Source organism: Coturnix japonica, chromosome 22, assembly GCF_054131305.1.
Source record: "Coturnix japonica strain WE chromosome 22, WE-NBRP24, whole genome shotgun sequence".
In the NCBI taxonomy this organism is placed as follows: domain Eukaryota; kingdom Metazoa; phylum Chordata; class Aves; order Galliformes; family Phasianidae; genus Coturnix; species Coturnix japonica.
The window spans coordinates 7614108-7638089 of NC_140684.1; the positions used below are offsets into that span (position 1 = coordinate 7614108).

Sequence of the window (23982 nt, forward strand, 5' to 3'; positions counted from 1 at the left end):
CCGAGTAAATATTTAGCGTGCGCATTGATTTTAATAGGCATCAAATCCTTCCTCCTAAAATGAATGATATTCAAGTATCTATTACCAATTCCCACGAGCGCACCTAATGAAGGATCCTTGAGGAGTTTTCTTTTTGGAGGGATTCTTGATGTCTGTTTGCAGCAGTGAAACAGAACAGTCGAGCGCTGACTTTGCCTCCAGTCAGTGCCAGATCGAATACCCCATTTCATGGGTGATGGTCTCAAATGGTCTCAAATGGGGAACTGTGAGAATTTCAGGATGAGGATGAAAGATAACAACCCATTTCCAAGCAGGGAACAGAAACACACTCACTAAGCCTCAGCTAAAAGGTTGTTACAATGGCAGCCGGGCACCTGAAGGACGTAACCACTACCCTATGGATGCAAATACACAATAGAATAAAAAAACCGAACTCTTAGGATCATTTTAATTCAACTTCAGTTGTCTCATGGACTCTGGTTCCAGTGTATTCTACGTCTCATTCTTCCACTGGGGAGAATCTTACAGAGCAGTTCTGGAGTAGTGTGATGAGAAAAGGAAATCACCCAAATTAAAAATCTGAGTGATCCCTTTTGCTGCAACAGTCAATCATTATCCAAAGCAACCACTCTCATCACCATCAGGCTGGATATATTCAAGGCACATTAAAACAGCACGGAGAAAACTCTTGGAAATTAGAAGAAATGAGTTCTTTTATCGTGTATTCAGCATTCCTTGGTAACAGGCTATTCTAGGGAATGTGACGTTCCCATTCCAACACCCTGTTCCACCTTCATTCGCTTCCCTTACTCATGGCTGACAGAGTAACTTCTGTACATGGTTTGTCTCTTGTATGGACTTGAAATATTTATATGGATTAAAAAGAAAACAAAAGCAGATCATAGGGATAAGAATTTGTTGCAAGATGCTGCTTTATGGCTTCAATAATTCAGGCAGATGGTAAATATAGCTGCAAATATTGAACACCTGAAAGTTAAGACATTTTTTCCCTCTGTTTAGAAACTCCTGGAATCATGAATGCTACTGAAGCACCCATAAGTATGTATCCAGAATACCAGAGTCACTCACATGCTTATTTCTAGATGCTGTCAACAGCTTTGCTACCAGATGTAATTTCTGGATGAGAACGAATAACTTTTGGTTCAGATTCTTCTGCTTTCTATAACAGGGCTAACTGACAAAGAACCAGACTCCCATCAATTACAGGCCACGCTCGGCAGCCAAATATACTTTAAAATACAGACAAGGCTTTTACTTAGTGCTGCCATATCTATTTTGAATCAAACCCTCGAGCTGACAGAAATGCTGCTCGGTAATAGCACTGGTTAAGCTGGCTGGTTTTTAATACAGCGCTGGATTTAGATTACAGGTATAAAATTGCCCCCACTCTCTCCAATAATTCCCCCCTCTGGCTGCCCATTAAACACTCAGCACAGCTCTGCAGGAACAAGCGCTGCTGCTCAGCCATCCCCCCTCCCCAGCAGGACAGCAGCTGTGGTTCACGTTGTCACAAACAACTCAATGTCTGTTCTCCTTAAGCAGCCCCTAACAAACATTTCTCCTCCCAGCTCAGGGCAATGCTTACAGTTCAATACTTTGCCCAACACTCGGCCATGAGATTTTTTCCAATCTTTCTCTCATAAATTAAGAGAAAAATGTCAAACAATGAACTACGCATCCTCCACTCAGTAGCTGTGCTATTTGCCTTTTCATTAGCTACGTTATTTTGTTGTTTAGCCTATTATTCACTCCTGTTTCTCCTCCTCCTGCAGATAACACACTGATGTTGATATAACCCATCAGTCGCATCAGGTTGTGCCGCTGCCTTCAATGCTGATACAGAGAACTTGAGCCTGGCACTGAGCTGAGCAGGTGAGGCTCCGGGATGACTCGGGGGCAGCCGCCTCGCTGCTCATTGCAAGGAAGCCACGAGCCCCATTAATGGGTTTCTTGCCACTTTATTAGGTTTTGCTCAGGGATCTGAGGACACAACCAGCAGCATCCCCATTCCTTGACTACAGACTGAGGTCAATGCTTGGGTTTTTTTTTACTATTTAAGCATACAGCAGATATTCCCTGATTCAAACAACATCCAGCACGGTCCATAAAACCACACCCAGGTCAGAGCTCCTACAAAAAAGCTCTCCAAGAACAATGCACTTAACTTGCTATTGCGTGCTCATGTATTAGGAACAAAACAAGGCCTCCACTGAAACAAATCACCTGCAGCCCCGAGCACTGCTGCCACCTCTTTCATTAGGTCCATTTTGCAGCAATGTGTTCTCAAGGTGGAAACCAGCCCCCCCCAAAAAAGTGAGGTAAGCAGAGATAACGGAAAGAGATAAGAGACATTTTTCTCTTCTCAGCTTACACACTCCGAGCAAACACCAACTACTGCACATGCACAGCTCCCTTCCTTAAAGTCTGCTGTACCACAACAGTGAAGAGAACTGCATTTAACACAACGTAATTACCAGACCACAAAGAAGGAAAAAAAAACTGACTAGAAGGCAAAGCTGCTCAACCTGGTGATGTCTGTGTTTGTTCTGGGAAACAAAGCTTGTCTGTGAGGTCGGTGTGGAGCCCAATGCAAAGTGAAAACTTCACTGCAAGAGCCTGAAATGCAGCAGCACATGCAGCCCTTACACACACACACACACACACACACACACACAGCCATCTGATAACACCACGGTGATAAAAACATAAAGAAACAGCCATTGGCTTCTTGTTTCATAGACCACCAGTTGCTTCTGTTCAGATCCCTGACTGTGAATGGTTAGTCCTTACGTTTCATCACGAAGCAGAATTGGCCCTTCAGAAACGTGGCTGCTTTTCAAGCATCTCACAGGAAAGAGAAATTCATAAGAGCAAACTTCTGAGAAAGTACTGAAATTGATTCTGTGCTTTTTTTCTTCCCCCCCCCCCCCCCTTCCTTCCTCTTTCTAGAGGACGGAGAGGAGCAGAACATGTTCTATGTGCACCCCAATGTAAATGCAGAACCTGCCTGGTCTGGTGTTTGGTGACCTGCACACAGCAGGGGGTTGGAATGAGATGATCGCTGTGGTCCTTTTCAACCCAGGCCATTCTATGATCCTGTGATCAGTGTAAAGTATTTCTTTCACAGCCAGGAATCATCCAACTCTCAGTTCTTCTACAAGAAAACTCCGGTGCATCCTACCAACAAACCTCAGAAATTCAAGCCACGGAGAACAAGTCTGACTCTCAGAAATGAATGACACTCCAAACATATTCACTAGCTAAAAATACTGTAACTCTTCTCAAAATGAGTGCCAGGCGTCTTCACAGCACCCTGCCCTCCACCCCAGCCCTTCCCCTCCTCCCACATCCCTGTAAACGTGTAGGCAGCTCGGAGGGGCTCAGTCTCACTGACTTCATTAGAATCCACAGATGTTCTGAAATCTGTTAGAAAAGGAAAATCAAGCGAGTATCTGAGCCTGTATTTTCTTTAATAACAGATGCTTCCACTGAAACCTAGATGAATTCAGACGATGACTAAAGGCCCTGAACATTAAGAGCATGAAGCCTGTCCCTTTGTTGTATTTATACTAAAGGCTGAATCACCAAAATTAAAAGAGTGCTGAGATTATGGGAAGAAGCCATTACTTCCAAAAAATACCAACCACCTTCCTCTGTCCAGGAACCTTCCACTGACTGCAAGCATCACTTTGTTCTCTGTGCTACCATATGGAGAGACCTATTCCTGCGCTACGAAACACAAAGCTTAACTCATCCATCACTTAAAACCATCTAAATCTCTTACAGAAGCAACCTGTAGGGGAAAAATGAGCCACAGACAAGCGGGCACAAAAGGTGGGCAGTTATATTCACCACTATGAAGAATTCATAAGCTGCTGGGCAGGAGAAACGATCCCCATTTCCACCCATGCAAACGATAGGTGAAAGTACATTGCTGTGTGCTGGGCAGGGAGAGCTTAAAATTAATGCACAGTTCCCATGAAGATTATCCATTTCCAAAAGAATAGTTTATTTTTACGTAAACAAGTGGCTAATGTAGAAATCTACACTGACCCCCATCACCATTACTCATTTCCACTGGAGGAAATGGCATTCTTACTCAAAAGGGGAAAAAAAAAAAGAACAAGACACTGAAGTTATTCTTTTCCTTTTCCCTGGGAACAAAAAAGGAAAGGCCAGATATGGCTCTAAGTGCGTATTAAGTATTATTATAAAACAGATAAGCACTGGAGGAAAGTGAATTAGTTTGGACAAGCAAGGAGTCGCTTTACAAGGCTGCACAGCATCAGAATAACGTATCAAAGCAGAAAGAAATGGATCCCTTCTGCAAAACAGGCAGTTCTCACTGGCACACTCCTCAGTTCCTACGTATGGTTCAAGTCACACAGACTTCCACATTATTCAATACTCCTTTCAAAAGCACTTTGCTTAAAGAACCATTAATCTTAATAATTAGCGCTATTCCTGCGCTACGGAGAAACAGAACAGCAAGATGCTTCAAAATAAGGCAGCTGGAAACGGGTAAATCGGGTGGGAGAGCAGGCCAGATACCTGTTGAACGTGATGCAAATCTGATTAGGCTGTTTTAGCTTAAAAACAGATGCTTGTTTTGTCAGTGCCTGTAACAATGCACAGCTCTGCAGCTACACAGCACTAAGGAGCTGCCTCATGGTTGTGAAGGTATCCAGGCAGCCCACCTCCCCTTCACCACTCACCCATCTGCAGACATGAATTCAGTGACCGTGTCTGCGTGGTTTAAACACATCATTAGATGAGATGCAACAATGGACACGGCGAGCAGAGCCTTCCTTCACTCAGCTGCATCTCTTCAGCTTCACTCATCTGCTTTATAAATGTCTTTTTGTGGTCAAGTTGAGGGTAAAAGCTCCACCATGTGGGAGAAGCTTAGCACTAGTCCAGGATACCAGGGGGGGATCCCTGAAGCATCACCCCAAGGGTCCCACCAGGTCACCCAAATATGGTGGGTACACAACCCCATGTGCTCCATGTTGGTGTCAAGCAGACCCTGCAATACGTGCCACCTCCGATCCTTAATGCCCCTCAGACCGTGGCTCAGAATGCTTCCTATGCTTTTGTTTTGAGAAAGAGTAACTTTTTCCAGGAACATGAATAATACTTGGTGCTGTATGACCGAGCACGACGAATAAAAACTCTGAATAATCTCAAAAAAAGGGGAACTGTTCCATGTTACAGTGAGGAGACATACTGCCAAAACAAACATATTATGGCTGCAAAGGAAAGTAATGCGTCTGTAATTTTAAACTCTGTCCACTTTAGTAGTTCAACAAGTTTTTATCTCACTCAAACAAGCAAAGCAGTAACAAGCAGCGAGAAAACTGCACCAAGTGATGTGTAATGAGTGTGTGGTGTGGGAGCAGTGGGCAAGGCAAACAAAATGACATCCATGAAATCTCATGACAAATTCCTCCACACAGCCCAGTACAGCTGCACTGAACAAGCAGGACAGTGTTTCACATTTAAAAATACACATTTTAATGATAATATTATTGAGTTTTCTCACTCTGAGGAAGGTAGTGAGGTACTGGAGTGTGTCCAGATGGGGGCAACAAAGCTGTGAGGGGTCTGGAGCAGAAATCTGATGGGGGGCAGCTGAGGGAATGGGACATGGCAGACCCCGAGAGCAGCGTCCCGCTGCGGTGCTTGGCAGCAGGCTGCTGGCTGAGACCTGCTGCACGCCGAGCCTGGAGACACAGCGAGGTAACAGGGCAGATCCAGACAGGTTGGAAATGTTTGGAGAGGTGCAGGTTGGTTTTCAGCGCTGACATGACAAGCTGGCTGTGTGCCTCCATTGCACTGCTTGGGGATCGGCACCGCACCGCGGCCCACTCTGCACCTGCATGGAGCCCTGCATGGTGCTGGCAGCACCTACACCAAGCTCAGCCCTAACAAGCCCTCCCTTTTAAAGCCCCATTCTCAGAGCCCGTTCCAGGCTGGTTTACAAGCATTAAACATCCCACTGGATGCTCTGCAGCCTGGGTGGGAAGGCAGTGGGGCTGAGGGATAAAACCAGGCTCTGTCATTGCTCAGAGCAGCCTTGTACCATGCAGGCAGTTGGCACCAGCCAACCTGAATCGATGCTAATGCTGTCACTCATCACTAGCCGGCAGTCACTCCTAAACAAGCTCTCTGGGAACCACCCTGATTAAGCCCTATCCTTGCTATGGAAGGATAGAAGCTGAGTTTTAGGAACCAGTCTTTCCCTATGACTGACTCAGAGCCAAAGTGGTGGTGCTGCCCAGAGAGCTGTTGGGTGCCCCTGGAGGTGTCCAAGGCCACGGCTGGTGGGGGAACCAGACCATAGCAGAGGTTGAAGCTCCATGATCATTTACAGACACAACCAACATCTTCCCATTAGAAGGGTGAACTTGCCCTACTGTACAGCAGCCACCAAACTCTGCCCAACAGAGATGACTCCTGCTGCTTGTTCCCAAGGGCTGGTGCTGAATCCTCTTAGGAAATTTCCCTTCCTGTTGAGTAAAATCTCAGCTGCTCTGTATTACAATGTATTACAAATAAGAATTGTATTACAAGTATGAAGCGTTAACTTAAAACATTAGTGAAACTTATGGAGGGAGAAAAAGCCGTAGACTATTCACACGCACAAAAAACGAAGAGATTATTTGAATAAAATGCTAATGTCCCCATGCAAACGGAAAAGAACGCATTCAGAGACACATAGATCTATTTTATGTCTCATCTCAGGAATCATCGTTATGTCCCTGTCTACAGTGGAGCTGAAAGGAATTGATTGGAGAGACACAACAGCACTTCCTATAGCAGTGAAATATTCATCACGGGTTTGACATCTAAATACTGACTTGCGCCCATCGTGCTCAACTTGTCAGATGTCTGATGATCCCCGAACAAGGCAATATAGCCATAATCAGTCATTTCAGTGGTCCATAAGTTTTGGATTCAAAATACCAAGTGCTGGGACATATTTCACTTATACACTCAATGGCTACGGAGCATCATCTTGTCATTGTTCAAACTGCTTAATCTGTCTCAGCATTTAAAATTAAGTTGAAAAGAACCACTGGTGCTTTTAACTGTTCTTAAATTACATTAATTGCGCTGTTAAGCACTTTAACGACCTTACCAAGGAAGCGAAGTAAATCACCGCTCCAAAGAATATCTGTACAACCATTTCCATAGGCAGGACAGAGCTGCTGATAGCCCCCAAGTGCACAGCGAGGACCTTTCAGACTCGATCAGACCAGCAGCAGATCAAAGCAGAGCCTGCTTGTACCATTCGCCCAGGCAATGAGCGATGTCAACATCAGCCACTGTAACATCATTACATTAAATGGTACACGTGAAGAAGTGCCGAGTACTGAAGTTGTGCTGTCATGACACTATTTACACCCCGTCCTGCTAGCAAGGCAACTGATGTCATACGCCTGTACACAACAGAAACAAATTCACAACCTAGAAATTTCTGCTGGCAAGAGATCAGCGGGCTGTAATGAGCACTGAAAACAAACGATCCAGCCCTCAGCCAGACCTCACTGATGTCTGCTTGAACTATTACACCAGGCTAAAGCTTCACTGTTCTGACTACAAAGAAGTCATTACCAGCTTCAGCAATAATCTGAAGCAAAGCCAGGGACCACAATCTTGGGATTTTCAGGCCTACGAGCTTATTTTATGGTATCTGCTTTATTCCCTCTATGTAACCAAAGAACATATACAGGTGTGGTGGTCACAGAGCTTGACAGAAATATCCCTGTGCATTTTAAATCATGATACCTGCACCAACACGCAGAACGTTTGAACCCATCCAGAACAGATGCCTTTTGCTGACAAGGCCTTATGGCAAAAACAGGCATAAATTAAACCCAATAGGGCTCCGAATGTTTCAAGAATAGCCACTGTGTACCAAGAGATACTGAAAACACTGAAAAGAAACAAAGGAACCAAATAAAGACATTCGAAAGTTTCAAACCATCTGTAGGTATCTGCGCTGCCTATCAAACCATCTGTATTACATTCTTAGATCAGCAATAGCAAACCACTGGCACCAGTGCCAAGTTTGGCAGCGCAGACGATTTGGACCGTCACCAACAAGAAGGAGCCGCCATGCCTTGTAGAATGAATTTTGTAGCAAACACCAAAAGGGTTGATCAACACAGATTATCACAGCTACAACAAGCCAATAGTTGGGAAAAAAAAACAGCATTTGCCACCCCGCAGGATTTGATTTTGTGCCTGTATAATATCCTCTATGCTTATAAAAAAACAACAATGAAACTCAATCGTTAACCATCTCCCCGACCCCATCCCCTCCCTTTGAGCTCTATGCCAGCTATAAGGGGCTGAGCTGCCCGCATTGCTCCCTCGTCTCCCCCAGCTCCAGCCATTCCATCGCACCCTGCTTCACCCGGGAAATTCCATGTATCCTTTGAAGTCTAGCCTAAATTTCTAAGGTAAAAATGCCAAAATATTCTTGAGGATAAAGGTGCTGAAGTACAGAACATCAACCAACCCCAGCAATTTTATTTTCGTATTTTAAAAGAGCCCCAAAATAACTATTCATCACCTTTTCCTCTCCTCAAGATTTTGAGAACAACCCGCCTACCAAAAAGTCTCATTCTCTTCGCGCAAAGAATTTTGCATGGGTGGAACTCTTCAGCTCAAAGTGATGATAAATAACACCTCCTCACTCCTGCAATCTTTCAGAGCAGTTTAGGGGAACTAATATTGATCTATCTGTAGGTTAAGCCCGAACTTCCCAGCTCTCTGATGCCCAACTCATGAAGATCTCAAGGCCTGAGTCCTACAACTTGGTACCCAGCAGCCCCAGTGCTCTATACCTTCACTGCCATGTTAATGCATAACTCCCTGATGTTTCCTGAGTGTACCATCACTAAATGTAAGTCACAGCCGTGTCACAAGGAAGCAAACACAAGGTACAACACACTGACTACTACACTGAAGGCACAACCCTCTGAAGCCAGAAATCACTCTGTATTCACAGAGCACTGAGGTGTTAAACCAGCAACATGAAGCAACACTTCTCCCCCCTTCTGTACAGCTTATCCATCAACCATCAACCGTGCTGATTGCTGAAAGGCAGGACTAGAAGTTCGAGAACTCATCTGCACATTCTTTTCCACTACAAACCTGCCATGCAAAGAACAGACCTGTGTTCCTCTCCTCCATGTAATGGGTTCAACTTCAGCATCTACTGAAAGCAGAGCACCTGCTCGAGTCTCAAATGAAAGGTATCGAAGAACAGCAGCTCTTCCTTACGCCAATAAAACATATTTGCACTTTAAGCTATGCATAATGTTTAAGTCTGTTAGGAATCCTATTATGAGAAACTTATTTTATGAGTCTGCCAAAAGGGATGGTTACCAGAAGCATAATCACAGTAAGCAATAAAGGCTGACACGGAGTATATTTCTAAGCAATTACAGCAGGTGTTTTAAAGGCATAAAGCCGCATTGTTATAAATCCATTTAGAGGCACAGACATGGAAAAAGCAAAAGGCTACCAGAAGGCTGAGAGCAGCCCAGCACTGCTCCCCTTCCCTGCAGCACCAACATGAGCAAGTCAAAGCAATGCTGGATTAAACAGTTCCAGAGCAGCGTTACAACTGAACCACCAGCCCTAAACAGAGGATGCAGCACAGGCTGCAAAGCTCAGAGCAGTATTATCACCCACAGACTGCTAGAGATGTTTCAGCATACTATGAACCACCACTTCTTTTCAATGTAAGCAGTGTGATGTGGAGCAACTCAGACTATGAATATGGTTGATAGAGGAAAGGTTGGGCTGGGGGAGCTCCTAAGCACCAGGTACAGAGCTGGGTACTTTGTACTGCACTTTGGGAAGTCCTGCCCCGGCCTTACAAGAACCTGCATGTGAAATCAATCGACACAACGCTGCAGGAAACTCAGGGAAAGCTCCTTTGCCAACGTAACATATAACTTTATAGAACAATTGCTGGTTATCAGAACGGTGATTGCCAAGAGACAACACCGACTATAAATATGACTACCAGCTATTCCACACAACCCCCAAGTGCCCTGCCAAGCCCTCCTTCATGTTCTCTCTCTCACACAGACAAAGGCCTCAAAGCCATGGGACATCTGCCAGGGAAACAAATGAAGTTAAAAAACCAGCAGAACACGAACATGTACTAACCTAAACTTGCGTGTTCTTTCTTCCCAATTCCTCCCCCAACGCCTCCCCCTACAAAGAGCACGTCTCGCTTTGCCGTACTCTTTTCCTTCTCCCAACCAGTCTTAACTCTTGGACCGATGTTTTAAAGTTTCCCTACCTTTGAAAAAATAATGCTCTGCTCTTAAATGTTTTGCCAGATCTGGACCACACCCTGCCCTCTCCCCAAATCTCGGCTGTTTGTCTCCTATTGCACGTAATCAATTATAGCACTTTCAGGTTTGGATTTTGCATGGTGGGAGCCGATCCAGGAAGGAGATTGTGCCTGTGTGAGCTTGTGTGTTTACACAAACACACATACATGCATGCATACACACACGCAGCTTTGTAAGATTGTTTTGTTTCCATGTATCTGTAGGGGATTTTCCTCAAAGGGAGCTTTTCCCTTGTCTGCAAACCTGACCTGATATGAAAAGGGAGCTGAAAAATTTCCACTTGCAGGTCGTGCTAATTACCAAAAACACAAAGAGGGGAAAAAGAAGCAACCAACCCAAATCTTTGCCATTCTATCAGCATCGGAACCGAACACCAAACCAAGCAATCCCACCAGAGAGATGCACGAATCCACCCGGCGTTTTGCCCTCCCTGCTCCTTCCTGGATTCAGTGTCAGCCACCAACTCCAATGTTTGACAAAAAAGGGATACGGCACATTGGCCACCAGCCTCATCATGCGCTGCCAAGTGAGAAATGCAAGCTTGGAAACAGGCTTCAGATTCCAGCCAGGACAGCAAGGCTCGGAGCATCGCAGAGGCTGGAGGGGACACGGGGAGCTCCGTGCAGCCACCCAGCAGCGCACTGCCTTCCATACCCACACAGCTCCATCATTCGGGGTTACCGAGGAATAACTGCTGTTGTCTTCCTTCTGCTCTTCCCTTTCTCACTAAGCCCAGCTGCCACGTTCCTTTAATGACAGTAAATGGAATTTTCTGACATACTTTTACTTTTCTATGGACGTTCTGCACCTGATCTTTTCCACGAGCTGTGGCAAAGGTGCACCCATCAGCTCACAGTGCAGCTCACCCTGCGCTGAGTTCATCGCTTTGGACTCCTACAACACCTATAAAGAAAGTTTACCTCCCCGAAGAGACAAGAATCATCTCGTTAATCTGTTGGGTAGCTCATACAACAACAGTGTGAGCACCACGTGCGCACCAACACTCCATTTGTCTTCAGACAGTTTTTGGAAGACAGACATTTTATCAGCCTATCTGTTAACACTTTCCTTCGGAAAATATGTTTCGCCTGCCAGCAAACAAACAACAAAATAACGCGTCGTATCTGTACGGAGAGAGGGAAACGAGCAGGATCAGCTTCAAAGGGCTGAAAAAGCAGCGATACCCCAATGTGTGGGACCACCTATGAGTGGGGACACCTCCTCAAGTCCATGAGCATCACCATGACCGACTGACCCACTGGTCTGAGCAGCAGGGAGAAGAAAACCCAGGCTGGGATGCTGTTACCTTTTGGTTATCTTCTCCTTTAACTGCACACACCAGGAGATTGGGAGGTTTTCAACTTCCAGCTCGGATCACAGAAGGAGATTTTAACTGGCAAACGCTGCTTAGGAGTAGTTTTGAGTGAGACTTCCAAGGTCCTGAAAGCATTTTTAGCGAGATCCATAAACTTTAGTTCTAATTAAGGATTAAATCCGGAGACTAAACACCTTCTTATTCGAGGGCAGGGAGGTTTAAATCTTTTTGTATTAATGCTGAACTATATCATCTGATATTTTTGCTATGACCAACCTATAAAACCTGTCAGCTTCGCTCAGTTTACACAGGGCTCTAATTATGTTTAACTAGAATGTGAATGATCTAATTACTTAACATCTTACAGCACCAAGTACTGAGGACATCTGGTCGAGCAACTGGCAAAGGAGGCTGAGGATTGAAGGGAGCATTCTGTGCCACGCTGGGAGCAGCTCCCCAGCTCAGCCCTTGTCCCCTGACACCACCAAGGGGTGCTTGGATGGCACTGTATGACACAATGAAGGTGCCATTGCAGCCCATGGGCACAGACAAGCCCCCAGTTTGATTTCTGTCCCTCGGGAGCACAGCTGTCCGTACCCACAGATCAACTCCATGCAGTCAAAGAGGTAAAACTAAAAGTTCTGGCTAAAAACCCAGCACGGCTGCTGCTCCCCATCCTTACTTCTGCTTAACCAACAGATGGAAACCAGCAATGGGCAGCTGCATAAAGCAGCAAGAACTCAAAAACACAGCAACTCCCCAAACAGACACCGACGAGGCTGCCCGAGTGCTCCTTAATTGCGCACTGCCCCTGAGCCTCCAGCACCTCAGATGGAAAACAAAACCGAAACAACGCCTGAAAACTGCTGCAGCACCTCTAGAATAGAATAGATAGAAGCACAGTCCAGCCCCACGTCCTGGGGAAGCTGTGCTTTGGGAAACAGAGCCCTTCCCCATCACCAACCCTACCAACAACCACAGCACAAACCACCCCTGCTTGTGCCACACAGCACTGGGTGGGAATCCTCCGAGATCAAAGGTGCTCTATTAATAAAGCCCGTGTCTTTACGTCCCTCGCAGCTGAAAAACCCAATTAAAACATTACGGTGACCTTTCAGCAAAGAACTCACTACTGTGGCACCGAGGACAGAACACAGGGAGGTGACCTAAGAAGGGCTCCAACAAAGTGGGGATGGATGCGGTACGGCAGCATTACACCTGCCTGACTTCAGTCACCGGGGTGGCAAAGGATGGCCTAATTCAATAGAAAGATCTGAGAGGTTTTTATTAGGTCTCCCAAGGAGCGTAACTGACAGTGAAACAAACAACGTGTCAGGCCTTAAGTCAGCATTTAGAAAGTAAATTTATAATGAAGAGCTGCCAATCAAGGCGCCGTACAAAGGGGATGCTGCCGAGCGCCGGCGCTCACCGAGCTCAGCGCAGCACCAACGCTTCTGAGCACCAAAATTAACTTCACAATTTGTCGGAAAAATGATTATAGCAAATAAATAGGGCGTAAAAACGGTGACGTGTGACTTCATTTTGCCATGACATCCCTCGAAGCAAATAAGATAAAGAGCAAAGCGTGGCCTGAAACAACAGAAGTCAGAGCGCTCTTTACGAACCCACCCCGCCACCTTCCTGCTCCCCATCTCCTGTGCTAAACCCGACTTTGGGTGGGCAATAAATGCAGTGATCCCAAGCTGGAGAGCAATGCCTCCCAGTGCTCAGAGCACTGCAGAGCCCCCACAACCACAGCAGTGCTCACAAAACACAGCGGGGAGGGCCCTGCTGACCCTTCCCAGGACTGTGAAAACAACCTGAACTATTAAGTTCTTCTTCTAATCCTATTTAAAGTAGGTTTTCACCGTTCCAATTTTAGACCTCAAGTCCTATTTACAGGACAGAAAATCCCAGATAGTGACATTAATCAAGTTTTCCTTCGCCTGGTGTAAGACGTGGCACATTAAAGGACAAACTGTGCTCGGGATGTGCCACGATATCTCAGATGCGAATGGATTTTAATCTATTGCCCTAAACGAGCTGATCGCAGCACTGTCTGTGCAGCTTTAATCACTTCTGCTGCATTTACCAAAACAACCCAAGGACAAAAAACTTCTTGTTTCTTCATCCATTCCTGGTCCTGTGCTGGGTGGTAACAGGGGGAAGGGAAGGGAAGGGAAGGGAAGGGAAGGGAAGGGAAGGGAAGGGAAGGGAAGGGAAGGGAAGGGAAGGGAAGGGAAGGGAAGGGAAGGGAAGGGAAGGGAAGGGAAGGGAAGGGAAGGGAAGGGAAGGGAAGGGAAGGGAAGGGAAGGGAAGGGAAGGGAAGGGAAGGGAAGGGAAGGGCCTCCATCCTCAGAACGTTTTATTTCTTTAAATACAAACACTCCTTGTGCTCACATAAAAGATATGAAGGTTACAGTTCTGTAAGTAACTCAGCACAGAGGTCTCCCCACAAATCAATTGCCAGACTCCTGGCTCCTGCTTTCTGAATGTTTAATATTATCCCATCTCCACAATTAGTATTAGCAAAGCAACGATGCTCATACCAGACATACCGAGCCCGAGTTATCCCAGCACTATCAATATTAACACACACACACAAAAGTTGCGACATAAAAATAGATGCACACTTTGCTGACCAAATTAACACGATCGTATTTCAGACGGCAGACAAAGGGTACATTTTATTTATGTCTGAAAACAAAGCAAACATCTTTAAGTGATAACGTGACATAAATTTACTTTGACGCTCGTCCGCAATAAAACGTGTAAATATCCAATAAAAATAAAACAGAAAATAATTGCAGACAAAAGGCCAAGTATAAATTTTATTGAGCGACTCTGACGACATTTATAGTTGACATCCACAGAACAACGAGAAACAGAATGGGGCTGATTGGAAATGGGAAATGGGGGGAGAGGCGCTGGGCATGGCAGGAGGGGTGAGGATGGGATGGGATGGGATGGGATGGGATGGGATGGGATGGGATGGGATGGGATGGGATGGGATGGGATGGGATGGGATGGGGGTCCATCCCTACTGACAAAGCAGCCCCCTCCCCACTGAACTCAGAGATTCCAAGCATGTGTGTATAAAACTAAGCCCAGGTGATGATGCTGCCTGGGCCAATTGCCCCGTGCTGTGCTGAACAGGGATGGAGCCCATTCACTTTGCAAAGTTCCCTGAGCTGTGTGTAGGGACCAGTGCTGCCCCAGGGCTCTGCAGGCAGCAAATGTGTGGGAAGTGAGCAGCAATCAATAGCTCTGATGGCACAGGAGACATCTAAATCACCACCACTGGTCCTGCTGGCAGCCTCAGCAGGAGCACATCAATACCTGGGCTGCAAAACCTGCCCTGGGATACAGCTGCTGGAAGGAGAAGCTTGGGGGTACCACATCTCGTGTAGTTGTGTGAGCACAGAACTGACCCACACAGCCCTGCTCAGACACCAACCTGCCCCATGGCCAGCCATGCTCTGACATGGGCAGCTTCAATGATGCACCCACAAACCAATGGGTACAGAGTTCAACACTCACCCCTCCAGCCGCCTGCAGTGTGGATTTTAAGCAGCCTTTACCGTACAGAGAAATCTGAAGGGAAACCTGATGATTTGTGTGTCTCCATTTGGTCCCAGCCACAGCCAACACTTGTTTAGGACACCACTCAGTGCTCTGTTCACATTTACTTCTATATGCACCACTTCCAGAAACAAGCCTGAAAAACCATCTGCAGCTTTTTCACCTCCAAGCCCCAGCTGCAGGCTCCCTCCTTCCCCTTTTCCCTTCCAGCTCCAAGCAGCACCTTTCCCTGCACTCCACTTGCTTTTATTGCATTCCTACAGCTTGTCCTCAAGGGCCCCACACTGAAGCCACCACTTCCCAGCAAGGGAAGATCCCCACGACACAGGCATCAGCATGGACACAGGTTACATAGAAAGAAGCACACGAGGAACCCCCAGGGATCCGCAGCACAGAGCCATAGGCACTACCTGGGCAGCCTGGTCTGCTATTAAATGGGGAGGCTGGTGGTCCTGCCTGTGGCAGGGGGTTGGAGATTGATGATCCTTGAGGGTCCTTCCAACCCGGGCCATTCTGTGATCATTGCAGGGCAGTGTGAGCCACCAGCCCAGCCAGCAGCATCAGACAGCGTCCGTCAGTCTGCACAGTGCGAGCTGCTGCCGCATGGAGCCACGGGGCACTGCCGGCTCCCAGGGACATGGTAATGCACACAGAGATACACAGCTCTGAGCTGAGGGACCGAGGAGCTGCTGCAGCCACAGACAGCAGCGGATCCAGCAGCACGAAGCCTTGGCTGCCTGCTGCTTCCTGGGAATGCAGTCTGACACCAGGAAAGCTGCACATCCATAGCCTGCACCCAACATCTGCACCACTCCGTGCTGATCTGTGCTAAGAACTTTGAACCGCACACGTTTTCAGTCACCTGTTCAGACTCCCGTGTTCTTCACAACCCCTGCGCCGCAGCTTGCTGTGTTTTAACATGATAATTAACAGGAAAAGCAGAAGTGACAGACGCGTTTGCCTTGTCAGGGCAGAGAAAACACAAACAAGCTGAGAACGTCTTCCATGAAATGAGGAAGCCGTACCTTCACCGCTGCAAAGGCACCTCAGCAGCACCAGGCCTTGTTTTCTCCCTTCTTCCCCAGGAAACTCATCACACACATCAGAGCCCCGACCCCTTCCCACTATGGGTGCACTGCCCTCTCCTGAGCCTTCATCTCCAGATCACGATGATCAAACTGAAACTCGGGATCACAAATCTTCCTCCATCCATCTTTTCCATTACAAATCAGCTCGCAGGTAACAAATCACGGCTCAGTGGCATTTTGGACACTTCACCCATCACGTACATGCTGCTGTTACATACAAACACAACTCGATCCCACACTCCACACCAACAGCTCCACGTTTCTCAGCACAGAACCCAGCCGGCCACATGAGCCTCCAACAGGGCAGCTGTTAAACAGGAGCTAAAAGTTCTACACACGGAGCCGTACGGGCAAAAGAAATGAACGCGGAGCCGCTAATTCCACTTGTGCTGAAGCACGTTAACTCCTTCACTTAAAGCAAATCAGCCCCTGCTCCGCCGCGATCGGATCCAGGAGCGGATGCCAAGAGCTCCACCTGTTTCTAATTAAATAATTGAATAGCTTCAGTATTTAAGCGCTACTCATTGCTACTTCGTTTTTTCCAGACTTGGTGCAAATTTCGGAAGGTTGCGGGAAGATCAATGGTTTCCTTACAATTAATCACAGCGGGGTGGGAACTGATACCCACCCTGATGTCCATCGGATACGATGCAATAATGCTCACCAGCAGGGCATACCCAAAAAGTGAGTCTTTGGGCCTCGTGCTTATCTTCACAGCACCTCAACACCGCATTCCTTTGCTTTCCATCAAGCATTTCCAACCCCTCCATCCATCGCATGGATTCAGCTCAAGGCTGAGGGTCGGGCCGAGCCATGCTGACCATGGATGTGCAGCTGGAAGTGCTGCATCCTCCAACACACACAGACACAGTCAGTGGTGCCAGACTCACGCTGCCCCATTGCCCCTGCAGCACAGCGCTGGTTTCCCTGCTCACCAGCAGAGGGGTGTTTGTGGGAATTGTAGGTTATCAGCACCAGACCCACAGCCTCGGAGCTGCAGGATCCATCACGGTGCCTCCCAGCTGGAGATAGAGCTGAGGGCGGCAGTGCTGCTCCACAATGATGGGATTCACATCTACCACCACCACGGTCACCCGCATTGAGGGCTCCTTCTCTCCACTCTCACCTTCACCATGAGTTACCCGACGTGGGTCCCTCTTCCACCACGTGGCAAACTCACGCTGAAGTGATGTCACGTTCATTTCATTGCCTCTTTAGGAAACGGATCTATCCCCTACAACAAGAGCACCCAGGGATGGGCTGAAGGGAAAGAGCCGCATCTGACACTGAGCTGCCACAACACACTGCTCATCCCAATGGCACAGTCTGACCCTCAACCCAACTTCTGTGCTGTGAGACCTGCCTGGAGCACAGGGATCACAGGGAAAGCAGCTCCAGCTTTGTCAGTGCCCTTCAAACACATCACTGTCAATGAACGGGGGCACACTCAGCTCCCTAAAACCGAACCTCACACTGCACAGCAGCATTCATAGCACAGCACAGTCACCTGCGAGCGGGGGGAAACACCGTGCTAACACCGCGCTGCCTCTGTGTGCGGCCGGGCGGGTAATTAAAGGGGAAAAAAAGGCTAATTTCAGACAATTATCCGCTCTGTGCGGGGATGAGGCGCTCCGTGCTCTGCTCCGTGCTCTGCTCCGTGCTCTGCTCCGTGCTCTGCTCCGTGCAGGGCCGCAACGCGGGCAGCCAAGAGCCCAACGCTGGCGTCACCCGGCGTCACAGCGCGACGCTCCACAACAGGTTTTACAGCGCACACAGAAATTAAACCCCGACAAACGCCACTCGGTCGGTGGTTTTTTTTCCCTTTCCTTTACTCCGAACGGATCACAACGCTCCGGCCGGCACCGCGATGAGCCGCAGCCTTTTGCTGACACGCCGGTACCGCCCGGCAAAGCGGTTCCAACTCCGCCGGAACATCCCGCTCCGCATCTCCCTGTCTCTCCCTGTCTCTCCCTGTCGTTCTCCCTTCCGAGCTCCCAAAGTTCGGCCAAGTCCGCCTCACCCGCGCAGCCTCCGCACAAACAATACGGCGGCGATAGGGGACGCCGCACCTGAGGGCCCCGCCGCCGTCCCCCGTCTCCCGCGGGGCTTCCCCCTGATCTCGCCCCCCTTCTCCCCCCATTGCCGCCGTCCCCTCCCGGCCGTTCCCCCGCTGCCCGGTGCCGATACCCCGGGGTCTGGCGTTACAGCGCCCCCCCGGCCCCCGCCGCCCCGCGCCCCCGCGCACACAAAGTCCTGGCACTCGGGAAACTTTCCCCGGCCGCCGCAGGAGGGACGGAGGGAGACGAGGAGGAGGAGGAGGAGGACGAGAGGATGGGGGGGTTGGGAAGGAGAGCGCTCGGAGCGGTGGCAGCGCTCGGCCCGGCGCGGTTCGACCGCGGGGAACGACGGAGCGCAGCCCCGGGACGGAGCGGGGCGAAACGGCGACGGCCCCGGTAAAGCAGAGCCGGCTCCGGCGCCATCTTGGGCCGATCGATGAATTGAACAAAGGGGATCGATGTCCGATGGGGGCGACGATCGGTGCTGGGGGGGGGGGGCGGAGGGAGCGGCGCGGCGCGGCCGGGCGGAGCGGGGGATCCCTGCAGGCGGCGGGGCCGGCAGCGGGAGGAGGAGGAGGGGGGAGGACGGGCCCGAGGGAAGGCGGAGAAGGGGAGGAAAAGGGGGGGGGGGGGGGTCCGGCGGAACGGCCCGGCCGGTGAGACGAACGGGAGAGTCTGACCTGCAGCTGCTGTAAATCAAAGCGCTTCCAATATTGAAACATCGATCCCACATTGGCCGCCATCTTGAGACATATTGAGACAGAGTGAGCGGCTGATAGAGAGAGAGAGAGGGGCTGGAGTTCGGAGCCGGGAGGGAGGGGGAGGGAGGGAGGGGGGAGGAGGGGCGGGGGGGCGAGGGGAGGGCGGCGGCGGGGAGCGCCCAAATCCCGGCCTGGAGCCCGCAACGCCCGGAACGTGGAGTCAATGCGGGGGGGGGGGGGGACTATGAGGGGGGGGGCGGCGCTCCGGAGCTCCCGGTGTTCCCCCCCCGCAGCGCCCGAGAGGGCTGAGATGTGGGGGAAGGAGCTGCCCCATAGTGCGGGGTGAGAGCGGAGAATCGAAGGGAAACGGCGATGGGAAAGTGCCGGGGGGGGGTGGTTCGCTGGACGGGGCTGTGCTGGAAGGGGGGGTCGGGGAGATGGGGGCGGTCGGTGCCGCAGCGCGTTGTTCGGGGAGGGCCGGGAAATGCGGCACGTCTATAGAAAAGGGGATGTAAAAAGGTGCGAGAAGTTGTTGTTTTGTGCTGTAAGACGCGCCCTACAAATACAAACATTTTCCCTTGCTCCTTTCCTGAAAAGCACGGAGCGCTCTGCCCGCCGCATCTCTGCCCAAAACAAACTGCGCTCACAGCCGGCAAATACAGCAGCCCCCAAAGCCCCATTTATTGTCAGCCCTACACTGTGTCCCCATCCCCTACACTGTGCTCCCATCCCTGCCCTATACTCTCCAGCTCCAGCTCAGCCCCACTCTGTGCTCCCTGCGCTGCTGTGTGCATTTGGGGGGGGGGGGGGAGGGAAATAAAATACATAAATAAATCCATCTGGGTGAGTGTAGATTTGTCCTTAACTCTCTAAGTGCACGCAGAGCTCGGGCTGCTCGGACACGGCCCTGCCTGTCACTGCTCAAGTCCCACTGGCTGCCGATGGTTGGTTTCCCATTCGGAGCAGCACCGGCCGCTTCTGTCTCCATTTCCACTTTTTGCCGAGGCTGCAGCTCTCGCTGATACTAATCGCCATGGCGGGTTTTATGTTAATGAGTCGCACGTAATGATCAACCCGGCAACTACAGACCTTCAAATTGCTGCCTGTGCCTGTGACCAATGGCACTGGGTGGGGACGAGCCGGGCCTGCCAGCCGAGCTCAAAGCCGAGCTCACAACCGACAGCACCGGGCAGGTCCCGAAGCCCTTTGCATGTAGGGCTGCTGGCTCCTTAATACAGCTGGGTTCTGTGCTATGGGGGGCACTGAGGGGCAGCCTGATGGATGCCTGTAGGGACTAAGCCGTGCAGCCCCTCCGGAGCCCGGCTAACGACGTAACCGGTTTGGATAGCACAAAAATAGGATTTTAATCCTGGGAAGCATCATTTCACATTCCAGTGATCTAATCAAAATCCTCTCCTCTAATCTCTGCACGGTCCCCCCTTTCTAGATGAAAGAGGCCGGAGTTGCTGCCTTCACCCTTTCTCTGTTACCTCCCCGTTCTACCAGTCTGTTCTGTGTCCAGGCAACTGCAAAGAGACATTTCAAAGGCTCCTGCCGTGCCATGGAGATGTTTTCTCTTGTTAGTTTGGACTGCAGGTGTGTGTGTGCCTCAAGGATGAAGTATCGCGGCGCTGCTTTGGGTTGGGGGCACGCAGTCGCAGCGCAATAAATCACAGAGTAACGCTCCGCTTTGAACACACGCACAGAGAGAGGGAAAGGAAAAAAAAGCATCTGACCCGAATCCTGTGCTGGAAACACATCTGGTTAAAATCCAAAGTTTCAAATTGGGTAATATTTTAAAATGCATTTGGTAGGTATTAAATTACGGCGTTATATCTGATAATATTTATGATACTAATGTGTTAAGCAGAGGTTTATATCTGTCAAGCAACGTGAATGATTGTCATATGGGGCAACAAATGTGTCCTGATATAAATAACATTTTTACGACGGTTTGAACATTATTGCAGTCTTTTTTTCTGTTCTTGCAGGAGTTCCATCTTGTCGCCTTGTTGCCAGGCTGGCAGAGCAGCTCAGTGCTGGATCCCGCTGTGTTTCAGCAGCGCGGTGATGAGGAGGAGCACACGGTGCGGCCGAATTGAGGACACCCCGAGCTCCTGTTGGCTGCAGTGCAGGATCATCGTCTCTCCTGCCGTTCACCCGAGGAGGTCTCTCCCTCTGGCTCTGCTTTCTGGAAGCGCAGCATTCCACGCCGTCCTGCGGGGCACGGAGCTCCGCAGAGCAGCGGTGATGTGTGCCGTGTTGTGCTGGATCGTATCTGGCCGAGAGAAGCAGCCGGCGGGGCTGGAGTTTGCTCGGATTATGATGTTTTAAGGAATCAGTTGTGTGTGCTCGTTTGAGGTGGGCTTCCTTAAGGTTACATTTGATCTGTGTAAATGCTAACTTCTCTCAACGCGCATTAACCGAGCGCTGCGAAAGTAAGCACAGTGCGCTTGAAGTTTAAATCTAAAAGGATGGCAATTGCAGCACTTCAGTTGTAGGTGTGTTACACTGATTTCTTTTTCCTTTTCTTCCAGGTGTAGCCACACTGACACCCTTACCAAGCTAAGAGAAAAGGATTGCAATTAGGTACAGGAGAGATTTTAACCATTAGAGTGGAGAGACACTGCACAGTTTGCCCATGGAGTGGTGCCCATCCCTGCACACCCCCAGGGTCAGGCTGGAGGGCTGTGAGCACTGATGGAGCTGTGGGTGTCCCTGTGCATTGCAGACAGTGGGACCAGACGGCCTCTGGGGGTCCCTTCCAGCTCAAACCATTCTGTGATTCTATGGTTTTAGGTACAAGTATTCAATTAAAATTCATTTCTTATTAATGTCACCGTGCTATAAGATGGCACTAATACAGATATTTAACCAGCACAGTTGCTCTGCCACTTGCATTGGACCATCATTGATCAACTGGACTTGTGCTTCATGTGTCGTTGTCCAGAACATGAAAAAGAAAGAGGAACTTGTCCCAAATCCTGTCCCTCTCCAGTCTGAACACATCATTCTGCCACTCTCCAGCTGGATTTGAGAGCACAGTAAGCCTTGTTCCATCTATCGTGTTACACCGTGCCCATTGCACAGTCAGACTCCACAGGGACCGCAGAGAACAGAGCTAGCCAAGCAGACAGGTAATTTATGTTGCTGAGAGATTTAGTCCAGATTAAGATCAAGATTCATATTATGCCTTTAACATCGCGGATTTTTTTTTTCCAATTATTGTCAATGACTCCACTGATTTATATCCTGTAGCAGCCGGAGGTTTTGCAGCACATAAATTGCAGAAAATTTGGCCAGCAGATCCATGGTGATCTGTGCAGGCTCAGGACCCCCCTGAGCTGCAGAGGGATGGAAGCAGAGGGCACTGCAGCCTTCCCTGGGTGCCCACCCGAGGGCAGTGGCAGACAGCACTCTCACCTGGCTGGGCTCCTGTTCTTATCCAGGGTGCTTGGAATCGCTGTGGGGGTTCCCATATTGTTTGGTGATTTGGGGAAGTTTTTGTACAAATCATGTACGTGGTGGCACACGTGATCGAAGCGTGAAATCCTCTGTGTAGAACAGAGGCACAGGTAGGTGGAAGAGAAGAAAGCAGTTCTTACAGAGGGCAGGGAAAATGGCCACAATTAAAAGCGAAGCAAATTTGGGCAGTGTGGTTGCTTGCTCATTAGCTCTGAAGACATTCATAAGCATCCAGCATAACCCACAACAGATCTTCATTGGGAATTTGTGGATTAACCCACAGCAACAAAGACGTGTGATGACATCGCAGTGGTATTCATTGCCGCGTGTGGTAGAAGTTACTGAAGAAGTTGGAAGACCCCAAAAGAACAAATAACATTGGTGTGCATAGTGAATGGATTCTGCCTTTCCAACTGGGCACATTTGCAGTATTTCTGTCAAATAACTGCTTCTCTTTACAGCACCTTCTATCCAGATGCGTGGTCAGGTTTTGGCCAACACAAGCAATAACAATACCCATAGGCAATCAAGAGAATTAGAGAAGAAAAGGACCTATCAGATCATCTACTCCCTGCAGCTGGCGGTGAAGAACAGCTTCACACCAAATCCAATAAGCATGTGGTTTGTTCCAGCTTTAATTGTAGGCATTACCCTTGCCTGATTGAGCTTCACCCCATTTGCAGGGTGATATCCGAGGCAGCGTTCTGCTGGGGTGAGCCTGCAGGTGTCTGTTCTGGGTGGGCAAAATTCCCACCTTTTTTTCCCCCACTCCTGGAACTTACCACTTCTTTTTTACTTCTTCACGGTTTCTTTCGTTCTTTGCACATCTCTTTCTGTGTTATTCAGCCCTTGCTTCTCCTCAGCCCTTGCTGCTCCTCTCCTATTGCTATTTCTCAACTCTTGCTTCTCCTCTTGTGGACCTTCAGTATTTTCCATATTACTTAAGAATCAAAATCTGAAACCAATAAACAAAATCCCTTCCTGCTTTCTGAGCTGTGCTGATGTGCTCCTTTCTTTGTGCCATTCCCCCATGGTGGGAGTGCTGGTTTAGTGCTGGAGCTGTGCTCAGCCGCTGTCACGGCTCTCTTCGTGACATTCATTGAATCTCCCCTCAGTTTCTCCATTCTGTGAAACACCTGTGGTCACCAGGAGATACAAATCTTGTGGTGGCTGCGAGGGCAAAAGAGGGAAGCTGCAAGCAGGCGATGGAGAGATGTGATGTGTACCTGAGACAGCTCAGAGGGCTCTCCATCTCCTGCCAATTTCCCTTTCATTCACTTTCAGATAGGGCCCATAAAGCAGGTAAGGGTACAGCTGGTGCTGTCTTGGAAAAGAAGAGAGGTTGTTCTTGCACTTTCCAATTGTGGCAGC

At 49.1% G+C, this 23982-nt stretch overlaps 2 protein-coding genes across 13 annotated transcripts in view; one reads left to right on the forward strand and one right to left on the reverse strand.

Moving 5' to 3' along the window:
* The window catches only part of CUX1 (cut like homeobox 1), a 195015-nt gene extending 175804 nt beyond the window's left edge, over window positions 1-19211 (reverse strand). For all 9 annotated transcript variants that reach the window (XM_085522357.1, XM_085522354.1, XM_085522353.1 and 6 more), the window contains exon 1: window positions 19126-19211. In XM_085522357.1, coding sequence (XP_085378483.1) covers window positions 19126-19188 — 63 coding nt within the window. In that variant the 5' untranslated portion in view covers window positions 19189-19211. The remainder of the gene's footprint in view (window positions 1-19125) is intronic.
* Window positions 16930-23600, forward strand: LOC146757411 (uncharacterized). 4 transcript variants are annotated; one of them, XR_014936591.1, is made up of 3 exons: window positions 16930-18841; window positions 21138-21507; window positions 21684-23600. XR_014936591.1 is itself a non-coding variant. In XM_085522358.1 (2 exons), exons 1-2 carry the CDS (start codon window positions 18256-18258, stop codon window positions 21215-21217), a joined length of 666 nt encoding a protein of 221 aa, XP_085378484.1. In that variant the 5' UTR covers window positions 16930-18255; the 3' UTR covers window positions 21218-23600. The 4 variants fall into 4 exon arrangements, 1 of the variants encoding a protein (XP_085378484.1); XR_014936592.1 differs by lacking the exon at window positions 16930-18841 and adding an exon at window positions 19425-19488; XR_014936593.1 differs by lacking the exon at window positions 16930-18841 and adding an exon at window positions 20737-20956.
* Window positions 23601-23982: the final 382 nt, after the last annotated feature.

Bases quoted from the DNA above. Each gene is read 5' to 3' on its own strand.
- LOC146757411 (XM_085522358.1), top strand. From the start codon at position 18,256: ATGAGCCGCAGCCTTTTGCTGACACGCCGGTACCGCCCGGCAAAGCGG. The intron at 18,842-21,137 runs GTAAAGCAGAGC...CTGTTCTTGCAG, and splicing joins GCGAAACGGCGACGGCCCCG to GAGTTCCATCTTGTCGCCTT.